Below are 18,766 nucleotides of genomic sequence, written 5' to 3' on the forward strand. Positions count from 1 at the left end.
GAGGTTGCCACATAGGGATAGTGAGTGAGTTGCAAATAATTCTGAGTTGGTTTATTCCAAATTTGTACACTTTTTTTTTTTTTTTTCCCCTTGAACATAAATTGAATTCCCAGTCTGCGGATAAACATGCATTACAAGCAGGGCCGGATTTACCATAAGGCACTGTAGGCACGTGCCTGCAGGCGCCTGATGATGGAAGGGCGGCTCACTCCCCTCCTGAGCGCCGCCCTCCCTCCTTCTCTATGCAGTCCTGATGAGAGTTTAAAAGAGGGATTACTCACCCTGCTCTTGGCATGCCACTAACAAAAGTCCCCTTCAGTCACCTTTAGCTACTTAATACTGAGGTTCCACCAGCTACCTGATACTTGAGAGCACCGCTAGCCAGTGCTGGTCGTAATGGAAAAATCTACGCGTACAGATCATTACGCGTAATTTTACGCTATTACGCTATTACGCATTACGCAATTACAGTTACGGCAAAGGAAATTATCTACGGTTCATCGCTGTAATTACGTGTTAACTTATGCAGTTACGCGTAAGGATACCGTAATGTAGGCGCTTACACTACGATGCTACGCGTAGTGCCGTAATACCCATTAATGCGTATTTTTTGATGCATACGGACGATGTGTACGCAATAGCCGTCAATGCGACAGCTATTGCGTACACATCATTCGTATGCGTCAAAACGTACGCTTATATACTGAAGGCGGGAGAAGATACTATTGGTTGCTTAGGATGTTGACTGATTGGCTACTCTTAGAAAAGGGGAGTTTTTACGTTAGTAATTACGCGTAAAATTACGCCTAAGTCTTCGTAAAATTATGCATACCTAGCACTTACGGTAGACAGCGTAATTACGATACCACTTAACTGCTTACGCGTAAATAATTACGCATAAGACCGTAAGTTACGTGTAGCGCTTACGCGTAAATTTACATTGAATTATGATGCGTAATTATGCTTATGCGTAATTTCGGCCCAGCACTGCCGCTAGCTACTTAATATTGAGGGTACTTATGGCTACCTAATACCTGTAGCTACCGGTGATGGGAAGGGAAGTAAGGGAGAAGTGACAGCCAGCACACTTTGGCGAGGGTTTGTAGGTTCATGGAGCGTGAAGTCTAAGGTGCCAAAACATCTGTGCCTATAGGCTCCTTTGAGGTAAATCCGGGCCTGATTACAAGCATGAATAATCCTACATCAAGTCCAACTTATCTGTATGTCCTTGACCATGACTAATGTAAATAATATATTTTATGATTACCTGACAGCTGACTAAAGCCACATACACACGCTCAACAAGTCTTTTAAATGCAAGCTTATCAAACCACTTGAAGCTCGACAACTTTGGTCAAGTAAGACGTGCAAACGACAAGGTGTCCTCACTGATAAGAGGTGACCGACAACTGATAGGATGCAGCTCAAGTCAATCCAGATGGTGGATTGACTTGAGCTGAGTCTTATCAGCTGTTGGTCACCTCTTATCAGTGATAACGCTTTGTCGTTTGTAGGTCTCTTACTTTACAAAAGTTGTCCAACTTCAAGTTGTTTGATATAGTAATGGTCAAGTAGATGCAAATGTGTGCAGCTTGGAATTGAACAGATCGAATTTACCTCAGCAGGATCAAATCCTCCATTTTTAAGCTGCATACATTTTGCATTTACTAGAACATCACTAGTTTGATAATTGTGCATTTAAAAAACTCTTGCTGGTCGTGTGTATGCGCTTTAAAGCTACATATTGAAGCTCTGTTGTCCAAAAGATTGGATACCAATGCCTGCTGGTCATGTAGGCGCCTTGCCTTAAAGGTGCCCATACACGCCAATTTTCCACAAATTTGCTCACATGACCAGCTAATTGTATATTCACTCAATCTCTTGCAAAGATCAATCAAAAGTCTGTCTGAAACATAGTACGTCTACTGCTGGGTAGAAAACAACCATCTAGTGTCTAGCTGGTGGCTTTCACTTATTCAGATTCACACCACTCCTGAACCATTGGAGCTGCCTAAAAGTGTCCAGCTGATCCACAAACATTTTACATATGGTAGAGTGACCAGACGTCCCGGATTGCCCGGGACGCGTCCCGGATTCGGGGTCCGCTGTCCCAGGCTTAATGAGGTCCCGGGAAACGTCCCGCTTTCAGCAGCGGGACGTCCCGGCCTCGGACTCTGGCCACTCTCTCCTCAATGAACTGGCAGCGGCGTCTATAGACGCCGTGCCAGTTCATTGCCTGCAGCCCCGCTCCCCAGCCTCCTCTTCCGGTGTCTGTTTCCGACACCGGTGTTGTCTGATTATGCTGCCTGTGGATTTGCGCTGCCCCGCATGCGCAGTAGGAGACTGTGCGGCCACATTTCCTATAGAACGATGCTGCTGGAGGTAAAATATGAAATATCTCCGCTCCCACACCTCTTACACTCCCCAAATTTTCAGGGTAGGGAGGGGACCCCCCGAACGACCTCTATGCCAAATTGCAGCCCCCGAGACCCGCTGGTTCCCGAGATAGGTTACTGTAATCTCTCTCCTGAACCAGCGGGTCTCGGGGGCTGCAATTTGGCATAGAGGTCGTTCGGGGGGTCCCCTCCCTACCCTGAAAATTTGGGGAGTGTAAGAGGTGTGGGAGCGGAGATATTTCGTATTTTATCTCCAGCAGCGTCATTAACTTCACACTGAGCATGCGCGCTATTCAGTGTGGAAGGGAGTTTCCGGGTAGCGTAATCAGACATTACACCGGCAGGCGAGCAGGGCTACGGCAAGATGGCTGCCGAAGCCCTGTACTGGAGACCTATTTGTACAGGGCTTCGGGCGCCATCTTGCCGTAGCCCTGTCAGCGCGGGAGAGAAGAGCAGGAGGAACAAGACGGTCCCGGGACGGAGCAGCGCGCCAGAGGCCGGACACTTCTGCCAGGTGAGTAAATGCTTTCTTTTCCAGGTGAAATGTTTGCCCGCATTAGGTTTCTTTTCCAGGTGAAATGTTTGCCCGCATTAGGTTTCTTTTCTAGCGAAATGTTTGCCCGCATTGCGTTTCTTTTCTAGCGAAATGTTTGCCCGCATTGCGTTTCTTTTCTAGCGAAATGTTTGCCCGCATTGCGTTTCTTTTCTGGTGAAATGTTTGCCTGCATTGTTTCTTTTCTAGCGAAATGTTTGCCCGCATTTGTTTCTTTTCTAGCGAAATGTTTGCCCGCATTGCGTTTCTTTTCTGGTGAAATGTTTGCCTGCATTGTTTCTTTTCTGGTGAAATGTTTGCCCGCATTTGTTTCTTTTCTAGCGAAATGTTTGCCCGCATTGCGTTTCTTTTCTGGTGAAATGTTTGCCTGCATTGTTTCTTTTCTGGTGAAATGTTTGCCCGCATTGCGTTTCTTTTCTGGGGAAATGTTTGCCCGCATTGCATTTCTTTTCTAGCGAAATGTTTGCCTGCATTGTTTCTTTTCTAGCGAAATGTTTGCCCGCAGTGCGTTTCTTTTCTGGTGACATGTTTGCCCGCATTGCGTTTATTTTGTACCGACATGTTGCCCGCATTGCGGTTATTTTGTGCTGACATGTTGCCTATTGCGTTTATTTTCTGGTGTCCGGGGTAACTGTTACTACATTTATTATTTGATTGGTCATAGATGGCTATGTTTGCTGCTTTGTGGTTACAGTATACTATTAGCATCACACAGTTTCTGCACACCCATGATGCAAAGTCTCGTTTGTCCACATCATGGCGTAAACACTGCTTTCTTATGCCTCGCTGTTACATCATTACGTTAGCTCCGCCCATACAATGTCATGGCCACGCCCATTTTTTCAGCAACCCCCCCCCCGTCTTCGCCGCTGCGCGCTCAGTCCTCCCCACTTTTCGCCGCGGCGCGCGCCGCCCCCCCCCCCCCCCCAACGTCACAGGTTGGACCCACAAAAATATGGTCACTCTACATATGGGAAATGCTACTTAGTTTCCTGTGTAAATACAGCCTAAAGCTACGTACACACATACAACGATCGTTCGTTGTGAACAATCTTTTAATTGACGAAAGAACGGCCTAAGTAAAGTTAGCTTATAAAGGTGTGTAACTATCTAATCGTTAGAACAAACGTTACATCATGTAAAGCAACTATTGCGCTTGCGCATAAAAATGAAAAGTTCCATGGAGAAATGGCGAAATGTGCATGTCAAGCCTAGTACGAACGACCGTTTTCCAATGATGTACTACTTTTGCAAACTATCGTCATTGGAAAAAATCCGCCAAGCTAGATCAATCGTTTTTAACGATCTTAGCTCGTCCGTCAGACTTAATGGTCGTTGGCTGTTTTTTTTTTGTTTTTTTTTAAACGATCGTTTGAAATGATCGGGGAAGGATCGTTTCAATGACTATAGTCGCATGTGTGTACGCACCTTTAGGCTCAGGTTGCCACTTGAGCTGGACCTCTAATGGCCTGTGGGAGTGAGAAGTGTAGTGTCCACTCTGATGGTTCAGTTGATGCCCAGAGCAGTTGCTTTTCAACCATCCTAGCCGGGGCACTATCTGCACAGTTTGTATGTTCTCCCAGTGTCTGGACACTCTGGTTTCCTCCCACATCCCAAAAACATACAGATAAGTTAGTTGACTTCGTCCTAAACTCTTTTTACAAAGTCTAGTGCTCAACACAGTCAGTATTTGCTATATAACAGTCCCAAAGGAATGTTTCTCTGATACACATCCGATCAATTTGTAAGACAGTCCATATATTCCACAAACACTGTGGGAGGCGCCCTTATATCTAATATCTAATATCTATTACTTTCAAATAGGCAAAGTGTGCCTTACCTTTTATGGAGGCTCGTACACACGGATCAGGTAAAAATTAATTTATTTCAAGCACAAATGGACTGGACAACGCGTTTCGCGACCGCAAGTCGCTTCCTCAGGTCAAATAAAATGCTGTTAGCCAGGGACGTGTAGCGTGGGCGCCCACGCTACACGTCCCTGGCTAACAGCATTTTATTTGACCTGAGGAAGCGACTTGCGGTCGCGAAACGCGTTGTCCAGTCCATTTGTGCTTGAAATAAATTAATTTTTACCTGATCCGTGTGTACGAGCCTCCATAAAAGGTAAGGCACACTTTGCCTATTTGAAAGTAATAGATATTAGATATAAGGGCGCCTCCCACAGTGTTTGTTACTAATTAGTACCCCACTAAGTAGGGTTATACTTACTGTAAGTCCATTATAGTAGTATCTTTTTCCGGGAGCGGCGACCAACAAGGCCGAGTGGAGACGGTACTTCTCCACATGCTCTGATGGTGGTTGCCTAAATGGCAACCCAGAATTGTGAGTATATATTTATTCTGCGATAGACCGTTTACACAACGATAATACACGATATTGGGCTCCCGGTGTCCCTGTGTTTTTTATCTCTACTAGCCCTACATATATTCCACAACCAGGTTGTGCTCACCCGATATGCAGGCTAACCATATTACAGATTAGCATATGCACGTTTGGCCCAGCTAGTAATGGTGCTCCTGTTCAACTCTTCTACTCCATCTTCACAGGCTCCAATAAATAAAATGCGTATAGATATATGGTGTAGTGCGTTCACATAAATTAGAATCGCCACTGGTGCTCCAACGCGCTCCTCACCTACTCAGTGAACCTCCACCACTAGAAAATACAAATCTCTCACCAGATAGTATGGCTGACCCGGCAAAGGCCAGCAGTGAGCACTTTTCCTTTTCAATCCTAGTTCTGTATCCTCCAATTTTCCTCAGCATAAAATGTCTCCCTTAACCCTCCTGGAGGTATGAAAAATTCCGCCAGGAGGCAGCGCGGCAGTGTTTTTTTTTTTTTTTTTCCAAATCATGTAGCGAGCCCAGGGCTCGCTACATGATAGCCGCTACTCAGCGGCATCCCCCCGCCCTCTTCGTTCGGGGTTACAGCCTGGAAGGTTAAAACTGAAGAGTATTTGCGTAGGGTAATACTGTTTTATTAATATCAAAGTTGAAAAGCAATGCACTTACAAACTCCGTATAAAATTGCCCATATCACAAACTCCACATGCAATCAGTGTCTCCTGTCGTGCTAGGCTCCGCTTTGTCCTAAATTGGCCCTAGACTACGATACATACACTGCATGATACAAAGACGTGATTATGGTAGGGATTAGATTCAGAGGCGTAGCTAGGCTTTTCAGCGCCTGGGGACAAAAACAGTTTTTGCGCCCTCTTCTGGACAAATTGGGCATGGCCACGCATCAGAATGTGGGTGTGGCCATGGGTTTTTAGCAAAATGTACAAATGCTGTTTAGATAGCCAGATGTGCCTCCCTTCCCCTCGTTTAGATAGCCAGATGTACCCCCTATAATTAGATGTGCCGGGGATGCGACCCCCTCAGCCGCAGGGGGGCCCGGGGCTGCTCTGGGGCCCGCTCACTGTGCGTGGGGGGAGCGCTGCTCTGGACCCCCCAGCAAGGTGCTCAACTGGCCGCAGCGTCTAATAGACGCTGCGCCAGTTCATTCCCAGCAGCCCCGCTCCACCAGCAGCCTGCATAGTCTCCGGCAGGCAGAGCAGGGCTACGGCAAGATGGCCGCCGAAGAAGCCCTACACTGGAGACTGTGTCTCTAGTACAGGGCTTCGGCAGCCATCTTGCCGTAGCCCTGCACTCTGCCTGTCAGCGCGGGAGATGTGCTGCAGGAGGACTCGGGGAGCTGCGAGCCAGATGCTGGGAGAGGAGAAGACTTCTGTCAGGTAAGTGAATTGTTTTTTGTTCACAGGTGCATTTTTTTTTTCTAGTGTCTGCTGCACACATTGTGATTTTCAGGTGTCTGCTGCCCACATTGTGATTTTCTGGTGTCTGCTGCCCACATTACGATTTTCAGGTGTCTGCTGCACACATTATTATGATTTTCTGGTCACTGCTGCCCACATTGTGATTTTCAGGTGTCTGCTGCCCACATTACGATTTTCTGGTGACTGCTGCCCACATTACGATTTTCTGGTGACTGCTGCCCACATTACGATTTTCTGGTGACTGCTGCCCACATTACGATTTTCTGGTGACTGCTGCCCACATTATGATTTTCTGGTCACTGCTGCCCTCATTGCGATTTTCTGGTCACTGCTGCCCACATTATGATTTTCAGGTGTCTGCTGCCCACATTGTGATTTTCAGGTGTCTGCTGCCCACATTACGATTTTCTGGTGACTGCTGCCCACATTACGATTTTCTGGTGACTGCTGCCCACATTACGATTTTCTGGTGACTGCTGCCCACATTACGATTTTCTGGTGACTGCTGCCCACATTATGATTTTCTGGTCACTGCTGCCCTCATTGCGATTTTCTGGTCACTGCTGCCCACATTATGATTTTCAGGTGTCTGCTGCCCACATTACGATTTTCAGGTGCCTGCTGCCCACATTACGATTTTCAGGTGTCTGCTGCCCACATTATGATTTTCTGGTGTCTGCTGCCCACATTGCGATTTTCTGGTGTCTGCTGCCCACATTACGTTTTTCAGGTGTCTGCTGCCCACATTACGATTTTCTGGTCACTGCTGCCCACATTGCGATTTTCTGGTCGCTGCTGCCCACATTGCGATTTTCAGGTGTCTGCTGCCCACATTACGATTTTCAGGTGTCTGCTGCCCACATTACGATTTTCAGGTGTCTGCTGCCCACAATACGATTTTCAGGTGTCTGCTGCCCACATTGCGATTTTCAGGTGTCTGCTGCCCACATTTGCGATTTTCAGGTGTCTGCTGCCCACATTACGATTTTCTGGTGACTGCTGCCCACATTGCGATTTTCTGGTGACTGCTGCCCACATTGCGATTTTCTGGTGACTGCTGCCCACATTGCGATTTTCTGGTGACTGCTGCCCACATTGCGATTTTCTGGTGACTGCTGCCCACATAAGGATTTTCTGGTGACTGCTGCCCACATAAGGATTTTCTGGTGACTGCTGCCCACATAAGGATTTTCTGGTGACTGCTGCCCACATAAGGATTTTCTGGTGACTGCTGCCCACATAAGGATTTTCTGGTGACTGCTGCCCACATTAGGATTTTCTGGTGACTGACTGCTGCCCACATTAGGATTTTCTGGTGACTGCTGCCCACATTGCGATTTTCTGGTGAACTCTGCCCACATTACGATTTTCTGGCCCACATTACGATTTTCTGGTAAACACTGCCCACGTTACGATTGTCTGGTGAATGCTGTCCACGTTACGATTGTCTGGTGAATGCTGTCCACGTTACGATTTTCTGGTGAACGCTGCCCACATTACGATTTTCTGGCCCACATTACGATTTTCTGGTGAACACTGCCCACGTTACGATTGTCTGGTGAATGCTGTCCACGTTACAATTTTCTGGTGACTGCTGCTCACGTTACGATTTTCTGGTGACCGGTGCCCACATTACGATTTTCTGGTGAACTCTGCCCACATTATGATTTTCTAAAGGCCCACATTACGATTTTCTGGTGAACTCTGCCCACATTACGATTTTCTGGCCCACATTACGATTGTCTGGTAAAATGCTGCCCACTTTACAATTAATTTACAGTGAAACGCTGCCCCATTACGATTATTTGGCACCTATGGGGGGGGCCCCATCCAAATATTCGCAGGGGGGCCCAGTGATTTCTAGTTACGCCCCTGGATGTGCCCCCCCTTGTTCTGCTGCAGAGAGAGGGAGAGAAGCAGGGGCACTTCGGGCAGCCAGTGAGCCGCCTCTCACTCCGGGGGGGCGCAGGGGGTGCGGTGGCCATGCTCTGTGCCCCCTTACAGTGCTGCGCCTGGGGACGTGTGCCCCCTTTGCCCACCCATAGCTACGGCTCTGATTAGATTATGAGCCCTTCTGAGGGACGGTTAAGTGAGAAGACTATATAGTGTATGTGTATATATTATTAGTCTTGATATTGATCCATCTCCTATCATAAATATGACAATTTGGATCTTACTCAATCATGCAACAATGGCTGAACGGATTTGAATGAAATTTGTCACACAGTACATTATCTGGAATAACATAAAGCATACTTTTTATGACCATAACTAAACTGTGGGCGGAGTAAAATACACTTTTTTTTACTGGGACAATGTAAACTGAAGCTATTTGTACACTGTGTAGGGTTCTCAATTTTTTTCACAGTGGGTGACTGGGATTAATATTCAGACAAATGGGTGTAGCCTACAAAAGCCAAGCAAAATTCACCTATAGATTTTCAAGGGGAATAATTGCTGCACTGTTAATGGCACAAGTCTCAAACCTGGTACAGTTGGGCATTGGGTGACTGGGGTTCAAAGTCAGAAAAGGGGTGTAGCCACAAACGGCCAATCAGATTTGTTTCATTTCAATGAAAATATTGATGCCATAGACCGCAAAGCTCACAAACTTGGTCATTGAGTAATTGTGGGTGGAGCAAACACCAGCCAAATCCATACCAAGGCAATTTTGGGTCATCAGCTAGTGAGTATATGATGTATCTCTCTATCTCTAGCCTCCTCCGTCCAGCTCCAATCGCTGATCACTTGCTGCTGGTCTCCTATGCATAGCCACTGATTAGCAGGAAGTAGAGTGTATACACCGCTATGCGGAGTAGTCCAGCGGCAAGTGATTGGCAATTGGAGCTGGAAGGAGGTGAGTTGCTCAATACAAAGATTCCATGCGCTTACTCTGCAGTGGAGGGGGGAGCACGGAGGGTGGTGCTGGAGAGAGGAAGGGGGGGAAAAAGTCAGGCTGCCCTCCCCGTGGCTGAGTCTGTGTGGCCACGGCTTCCCCCTCCATCACTTATGGGGGTGGACACCTATACCTAGCTAACCTATACTCACTGCAACTATAACAGAAAGGAGCGCTCTTCTGGTGCATTAACTTTTTTTTTTTTAATATGCTAAGATAAAATTGCACTTACAAAATAGAAGTAAAGTCGCAGCTTATCACACCTAATGGTGTACAGATCAGTTTCCCTCTGATGGAAAAATTCTCTCCTTAGTCTCCAACTCTGTGGCCAGTAGCGTGGGCTTCCCAAAGGGTCAGGACTCCGGCGGGACAGGGACTCACAGACAAGTAGCTACTATGTGCCTTTTGCATCATGACGCGTTTCGGTGTTACTACGGCGTTACTAAGATCTGACGAAGGCGTAGTAACGTCGAAGCAGTCATGACGCAATAGGCGCATAGTAGGTACTTGTCCATGAGTCCCGCCGGAGTCCTGACCCTTTGGGAAGCCCACGCTACTGGCCACATCGTTGGAGACTAAGGCGAGAATTTTTTCCATCAGAGGGAAACTGTGTGAAATGGTGTGATAAGCTGTGATTCTACTTCTATCTTGTAAGTGCAATTTTTTTTTTTATTTTTTTTTTTTTTTATCTTTTGAAGCATATTAAAAGGTTAATGCACCAGTAGAATGCTCCTTTCTGTTTTACTTTTTGTTAGAAAAATCTGACTACCTCCCACGAGTCATTACGGGAGCAGCATATTCTGGAGGCATTCAACGCTATCCTAAAGGGACTGTATCTGACTGAGCGTGGTGGATTTGAGATTTTTTTTTTTTCTTTTCCCCTGCAACTATAGCTAGCTACCTATACTGGGGACACTATGCCTGGTTACCTATACTGGGGGCACTCGTATCTGACTACCTGTACTGGGGGCATAGTATGGGCTTGCAAGTCCATGGGGGGGGGGGCGCACAATTTTACACCCTTGTCCAGAGTGCAATTTAGTTGAGAAACTGCATTGCCGATGTGGTAAAATGGACAAAAACGTGCGTTGTATCTTTGTAGGTACACAGACGAGATAAGTAACTTTGAAGCTGTATATTCTTTTTGTAGGATGTGAGGGGAATTTTAAATCTTGGGGAGGGAAAACCCTTTTGTGGCTAATTCCTAGCCGTAGGCCTGGTGCACACCAAAAACCGCTAGCAGATCCGCAAAATGCTAGCAGATCCGCAAAATGCTAGCAGATTTTGAAACGCTTTTTCTTTTTCTGTAGCGTTTCAGCTAGCAGTCTGCGGTTTTGGGAAGCGTTTTTGGTGTAGTAGATTTCATGTATTGTTACTGAACAGCTACTGTAACAAAAAACGCCTGGCAAACAGCTCTGAAGTGCCGTTTTTCAGAGCTGTTTGCGTTTTTCCTATACTTAACATTGAGGCAGAAATGCATCCGCAATCCAAAATCTGCAGCAGCCCGGGAGTATGCGTTTCTGCAAAACGCCTCCCGCTCTGGTGTGCACCAGCCCATTGAAATACATTACCCTAGCGGATCCGCACCCGCAAGCGGATCGCAAACCGCAGCAGAACCGCTCTGGTGTGCACTAGGCCTTTGTCAACATGTCTTGTATGTGCATAGTGTGGTCTGCAATTTAGCTTTTTTCCAAAGGTTCACATTTATGTTGTCAATGGGGACTATTGAGTATCAGAGTATCATTCGTCTATGCTTAGACAAATAGGCTTACCCTTAAAGAGGAACTACAGTGAAAATAATGTAATGAAAAGGTGCTTAAAGCGGAATAAAACACAGTATTTCTTCTTTGCTCTAAAACATTATTTACAGCATATTATATACTACAGTGTTTTTTTGTTAGAACAGCATTCAAAGGGTTAAACACAGGACTAAAAGCGGTTTAAAAATCTGACAAAATATTCAACAAAAATGTGTTTTCCTACTTTTTATAACCCATACACTTATAATACTTGTGCACAAAAGCAAATATGATAACGACTAACTTCCCAAAGTTGTTTGTTTACTTTGAAAGCTACTGGTGCATTTTATTCATAACTGTTGTAATTCTGTTTTAAATGCAGCCATCAGTGATTTTCTGACCTGTTTCACTCCAGGGCTCATTAGCATAAGTTTCTGCACAGCCAGAGAATGTTTACTTAATTGTATCAAGTAAAGAATGTATACAGAAGATGAGCTAATCACCAGTTCTGATGTGCCAGCCCATGCAGGAGAAAGTCAGTCCTGTGATGTAACCCTTTAAATGCTGTTTTACTAAAAAAAAATTGTTAGTATAGTATGTGCTGTAAATCTTTTAGAGCAAAGAAGAAATACTGGGTTATATTCCACTTTAAAAGCTCCCTGCCGGGAAAAGCTGGATGCATCTGAACTGGAGCTATTACCTTGTATTTAATTGTATCAAGTGAAGAATGTAAACAAACACTTCTCTGACACTGCAGACTCTCCTGAACACAAACACACTCAGAAAGCATTTTTGCTTATATTTCAAGATGTAAAAAACACTTATGAATAAAATGCAAAGTCAGCTCTCAGAGCAAAAAAAATTTACTTTGGGAACTTGCAATTTCTAAATGCATAATACTTATGCACAAAAGCAAATATGATAACCGTATGTCATATTAAAAGGTAGGAAAACCTGTTTTTATTGAAGATTATGTCAGGGTTTTATACCACTTTAACTTTTACAATTATGTATAAGCAATTTAGTCAGTGTTTAACTAGTGTAAAATATTTCCTCTCCCTGATTTACATTCTGAAATTTATCACATGGGGGCATCCTTACCACTGGCAGGTAATGTCTGTGGAAGGTGGTGCATTTTTGGCAGTCGGAAACAGCTGTTATTTCCCACAATGCAACAAGGCTACTACATTGGGATGTTAGTACCTAGGTGCTGCAATCACACTGTGGGAGAGTCCCCTGATCTGTCTGAGGAAAAAGTAAAGATTTCTCATGGGAAAGTGGGTATAAGCTACTGATTGGGATGCAGTTCAATCCTCGGCTACAGTTCCTCTTTTTAAATTACGTTAGATGAATACTGCTAGTGTTTGGGTTAACCATCACCGGCATTATCTAGCTACCCATTATCAGTACACTGTTATGAAATGTTGAAGATTTTTTTGCATTTTACTTGGTTAATTGTGCAGGACGTGTATGCCAGCAATCATATGTACAGTTTGTAAAGCCCAACCTCTACTGAATGGAGGATACAAATGACCAATCTGGACATGTAGTAAGTTGTTATGCTGTGAATTATCTTTATAGATTGTATCAGGTGACAGTTTGGGAAATTCAGCTTCCAGCTAAGCAGCATGATGGGAGATGTTAGAGTGAGACAGATGCCTCCTTTGTGGTGGAGGGGGGGGGGGGGGGGGGGGCGATGGCCCCGCACCTGAAGAGGGCCCTGCAGTCATGCCCGCCATGCCATGCTCATTTTGGTGGTGGTGAAAGAAAGCTCTACAGAAGTCTAGCTGTTTGTGTTCTGAGCAGTGTGTCATTAACAAATACAGATCTTCCTATTTTTGTTTTACGCATCTTCTATTTTGCACCAACCTCCCCTTTTTTATTGCTCAGGTTTTAGTCTTCAGCATACTTTATTGTACTATGCCATTTGCATTTTTGTAATGAATTTCTGCACTAACGTGACGCTTGCCAAATGTCAAATTAAGGTAACATGCAAGAGCCTCAGCCTGAGTGACCCAGGGGGATTTAGGTCAGTCAAGCATGGGCTGGAGCTGGAGGGGCTCAGGCTGGAGCCTCCAGACTGGCTGGGGATTTGTGCTAGGTTTGATTGGGAGCTAGGGATAGGTAGAGGCTGGCTGGAGAGCTTGTGGTGTGTATCCAGTCTGGCTGGGAATGGGTGTTAAGGTGCGTACACACATGCGACTATAGTCGTTTGAAATGATCGTTCCCCGATCATTTCAAAGACTATCGTTAAAAAAAAAAAAGCAGCCAACGACCATTAAGTCTAACAACGGACGAGCTAGATCGTTAAAAACGAACGATCTAGCTAGCCGGATTTTTTCCAACGACGATCGTTTGCAAAAGTAGTAAAGGTAGTCCTCAGTTAACGAACGAGATAGGGACTGTCATCTCGTTCTTAACCTGAATCTGTCATTAAGTCGGGACAGCGCCGGATTTCTGTGATTTTTTTTTTTTTTTTTTTTTTTTTTTTTTTTTAAAGCAGTTTAACATTGACCTAAAGACGCCGTGTGTGTGGGGAGGTGAGCAGCTACATACCGCACACCTCCCGTGCCCTGGCGTCACCCTCTGCCTCTACAAAGCACCTCCGTATCATTACAGAGATCCACGTCCTCTGACCCGGATACTGTTACTGCTCTGCACATGCGCAGTATGCCGGGTCGCCTCCCGGCCTGCGTCAGAGGACTCGGATCTCTGTAATGATACGGAGGTGTTTAGTAGAGGCAGAGGGTGACGCCAGGGCACGGGAGGTGTGCGGTATGTAGCTGCTCACCTCCCCACACGCACATGGCGTCTTTAGGTCAATTTTAAACTACTTAAACTTTTAAATCATAGAAATCCGGCGCTCGCTGTGATTTAATCGACGGGGCGGAGCTATCGGCGGGGCGTTCGTAAAGCGGGGGTACGTAACCCGAGGACTACATGTACATCGTTGGAAACGGTCGTTCGTACTAGGCTTGACATGCGCATTTCGCTATTTCTCCATGGAACTTTTCATTTTTATGCGCAATCGTTGCTTTACATGATGTAACGTTCGTTCTAACGATCAGATCGTTGCACACCTTTAAAAGCTAACTTTACTTAGGTTGTTCGTTCCTCAATTAAAAGTTCGTTCGTCGTTCACAACGAACGATCGTTGTCGTATGTGTGAGCGTAGCTTTAGGCTGGCTGGGGAACTGTGGATGGGTTCTAGGTAGAGTTGGGCGAACAGTTCGGCTGTGTTAGCCGAACTGCAGCCGAACTGTTCGGCTGCCCAAGCTGTCATTTAGCTGTGGCTCTTACTACTTCCGGGTCGCAATGACCCGGAGTAGTACGTCTGCGCTGGCCCGGCGGAGCGCGTCCTAGATCGCGCTCCCGTTGCCGGGCACTCTCTGCGCATGTGTGTGACGTCACACACATGCGCAGAGAGTGCCCGGCAACGGGAGCGCGATCTAGGACGCGCTCCGCCGGGCCAGCGCAGACGTACTACTCCGGGTCATTGCGACCCGGAAGTAGTAAGAGCCACAGCTAAATGACAGCTTGGGCAGCCGAACAGTTCGGCTGCAGTTCGGCTAACACAGCCGAACTGTTCGCCCAACTCTAGTTCTAGGCTGGCTGGGGAACTGTGGATGGGTTCTAGGCTGCCTTGGAGAGCTGGAGAATGCTAGGCTGGCTTGGGGAGCTGGGAATGGGTGCTAGGCTGCCTTGGAGAGCTGGAGATTGGTGATGGGTGCTAGGCTGGCTGGTGAGATGGGGATGGGTACTAGGCTGCCTTGGAAAGCTGGGGAGTGCTGATAGACTGGTTGGGTAGCAAGGAATGGGTTCTAAGCTTGTTGAGGAGCTAGGAATGGGTACAAGGCTGGTTGAGGAGTTGGTGATGGGTGCTAGTCTGGCTGGGAGCGTGTCTGGATAGAAATACAAACTTTGGACTTCCCATTCTGCCTAGCACCCATCCCCAGTCAGCCTAGAACCCATCAGTTGGTTAAAGGCCACTAAACCAATATAAGAATTACAATTCATAATGTAATCAAAAGGCAAATGATTACATTAAGTATTGTAATTGTTCCTATATTGGTTGGCTTAGTAGCCTTTAACAATTAATTTTTTTTAAACCATAAGGCATACTGCATTAGAGGTTAACAAGCCCATGAGTGTGGTGGTACAGTATATGGCTCTAGGCCCTGCATATGACACTCGCCCCAGGCCCTGCGTACTCTAAGGCCGCCTCTGAGTGGGCAAAGGCTTTCATATGGCAGTTGTAGTTGGAAACCGTGCTGTCAATAGTCCTAAAATGATGGGTTGCAGAAGTCCTGCTGTTTTGACCGAGATTCTAAAGGTGATTGTGATTTGGCTCAGCATTGATGTGATCACTCCCAAAATGCTGCATGCAGTTTAGCAGTTGCTCCAAGATATCAATGCTGCAAGTGGAACCAACCACAAAGGGTTCCACTGTTGCAGTACTTTGCCCGATCACCTGTGATCAGCAAGTGCTGCCTCTTGGTCCCAGGCCCAAAAGTTGGCTGTACATGCAGTGGAGATCAGTGAAACTGATTCTTGTCCATTTTGGGCATTTTGTCCATCTCAGAACCACATGTAAGGCCTGGAACCCACTAGGATTGCTTTTCTGAGTGCTTTATTTGAAAAGCTCTTGCTAATGTAATGCTATGGCTGTGATCCCACTGGAGCAATTGGTTTTTATAAAAATCGTGTGTGTGTGTGTGTGTGTGTGTGTGTGTGTGTGTGTTAACATCCTATCTGAGTTTTGATCAACCTAAAGGCACAAGTAGGTAGATTCAGGATGGGTCCACATTTTTGTCCATTTTTCACCTTGTTCTCTTCTAGGCTCATTGGGCCAGATTTGTCAAAGCATTACCAACTTTGTTTTTATTTATTCCCCTCTTCTTAGATGTCTGAGACAGTTCTGCACAGATTTTTTTTTTTTTTTTTTTTTTAAAAGAACCTACCAATATTTTGTCTCGGACACTCTTGATGTATATTTTCATTTTACAGATGACTGGGGTGGCGGTGGTCCTCCTCTGCCTTCTGATATGCATTACAGCACCTGCAAACTGCTACCCAGATGGTTTGGTGACGGTGGTTTGTGGTTCAATGATTCCTCAACATGGCTCTCAACCAGAGACTGAGATCATTCATACTCTAACCGTGGACAAGACCACCTTTATACCAGGAGACCTCATCAAAGGTAACGGTTATCAGTTGTAATGGATGAACTAACTGTACCAGATACAGTAGAGTCTGTTATCCACCACCAACGGGGATCGGCTGATGCCTGATAAGTGTGGTTTCTGGTTGCTTGAAACTCCATGTTAAAAATAGGCTTGGCACAGTACAATATCCCACTCTATATACATACCATGAACTCTGTAATGTTAAAATGCAGTAATTGAAAGCATATTCACCTTGGAAAAACTATGGAACCCAGTCTTTGTAGAGGAACTGTCGCTAAAATGTTTAAAATTTAAAAACCTACAAATAAGCACACTTCTCCCAGAGTAAAATGAGCCATACATTTCCTTTCTCCTATGTTGCTGTCACTTACAGTATGTAGTAGACAGGGGCGTAGCAATAGGGGGTGCAGAGGTAGCGACCGCATCGGGGCCCTTGGGCCAGAGGGGCCCTGAAGGGCCCTCCCTCAATTACAGTATTAGCTCTGTATTGGCCCTGTGCTCATAATAATCACTTCTATAGATACTTTGAATAGTAATAATCATTAACACACTGTTCCCCATCCCCCTCTTGCACCCCTGACACTGTAGTTGCCATTGGCAGGTTTTGGTGCGCCGTATCAATTGTTATGTATAGAGTGCTTGGGGGGGCCCCATAGTAAAACTTGCATCAGGGCCCTCAGCTCCTTAGCTACGCCACTGGTAGTAGAAATCTGGCATTACTGACAGATGTTGGACTAGCCCATCTTTTCAGGGGGGGGAGGGGTTCTCAGGGTTTTTATTTTTGAAAGCACTTAGTGAATGGCAGTTGCTCCGTCCAACTGCCAAAAAGTGTGCAGCGATCAGGGAGTCTGGCCAGCATCTTTGTATAATTCCTTTTTCAGGGAATGTCTTTATAAAGAATAAAAGCCATGCTGAGAATCTCCTATGGAGAAATGGATTAGCCCAAAACCTGTTGTCAGATTTCTACTACCTACTGTAAGTGACAGCAACATAGGAGAGAAGTAATTTATGGCTCATTTTACTCTGGATGAAATGTACTCATTTGTATGTTAACCATTTAATGACAATGTGTCATATTAAAACGTCATTCTTTAGCCTGTTAATGGCAACATGACGTTTTAATACGCCGCAGGTTCCCGCCGCTGCTCCGCATGTGTGCGCGCTGCTATCGCCTCAGTTTCCGTCGGGATCCCGTGCTAAGTGATTGGGGAAGTGAGCGGTCTTCTACCCAATCGCAATGCCTGAAGTGAATGGACATGACCACGAACAGCTGCTGCGTCCATTCACAAAAACAGGAAACTGTCAGTTAACAAAATGTAAAAAAAAAAAAAGTGATCACTTCCTATAACGGGAGAGTATTCACTAGCGCCAACTATATTACACATACAGGTACATACATAATACACAATATTAATAAAATTAATAAATTACACTACAATTCCCCCCTCCCCCCCCCCCCCCCCCCCCCCCCCCAAAGAAAACACTTGTAAAAAAAAAAAAAAAAAAAATCAGCTTAAAATAGTTGCAGCAAGCAATGGGCAGCGCTCACAGGCTGCAAGTGAAGTGAAAGCTCCAGAGATATGCCCAGCCCCTTGGGGCTAAATACACACCTTGAATACAAATCAGATGCAAATTATGTGCTAACACTAATCAAAAATTCTAAAATTTGAATGCAAGCTGACACCCCTGGAGGCAGCTAGCCTGAAGTATACTTAAGTTTTGTACAGCAGAAGGAAATGGCAGCGCTTCCAAACAGACGCTGCACCTGAATTGGAGCTTTCACTTCACTTGCAGCCTGTGAGCGCTGCCCATTGCTTGCTGTCTTTTGAACAAATGTGTATACCATTTATGGCTAGCTGCACCAGGTAAGGATTATGATTTTAATTTTAGACTAGCTAGGGTTCACTGTTGGATATGTTTCACCGAAGCAGGAAAATCTGGCGCATAGCTCCGCAGCTACTTTCTGGCGCGCCATTCAAATGTATTGAAAACGTAATACACCGTTTTCAGGTGGCATCGTTGCTGTGGTGGAGTCGGAGAGTGCATTGCCCGGCTGCCTGCGGTGGGGCGGGAGGAGGCAATAGCTGCCTGGGAAAAAGTGTAGCAGATGTGCGCAGGGAGTGGGGGCCAACTCCCACCCTCTGTTCCTCACCTCGGGAGCCCCCTCCTTTTAATGGCAGTCAGCGTAGCGGAAGAT

General features: G+C 45.8%; 1 protein-coding gene across 1 annotated transcript in view; it reads left to right on the forward strand.

Annotated features, from left to right (window-relative positions):
* LOC137522064 (putative ferric-chelate reductase 1) overlaps positions 1-18,766 on the forward strand; it is a 160,121-nt gene that overhangs the window by 14,291 nt on the left and 127,064 nt on the right. The window contains exon 2 of the mRNA XM_068242088.1: positions 16,391-16,583. Coding sequence (XP_068098189.1) covers positions 16,391-16,583 — 193 coding nt within the window. The remainder of the gene's footprint in view (positions 1-16,390; positions 16,584-18,766) is intronic.

Source organism: Hyperolius riggenbachi, chromosome 6 (genome assembly GCF_040937935.1).
Source record: "Hyperolius riggenbachi isolate aHypRig1 chromosome 6, aHypRig1.pri, whole genome shotgun sequence".
In the NCBI taxonomy this organism is placed as follows: domain Eukaryota; kingdom Metazoa; phylum Chordata; class Amphibia; order Anura; family Hyperoliidae; genus Hyperolius; species Hyperolius riggenbachi.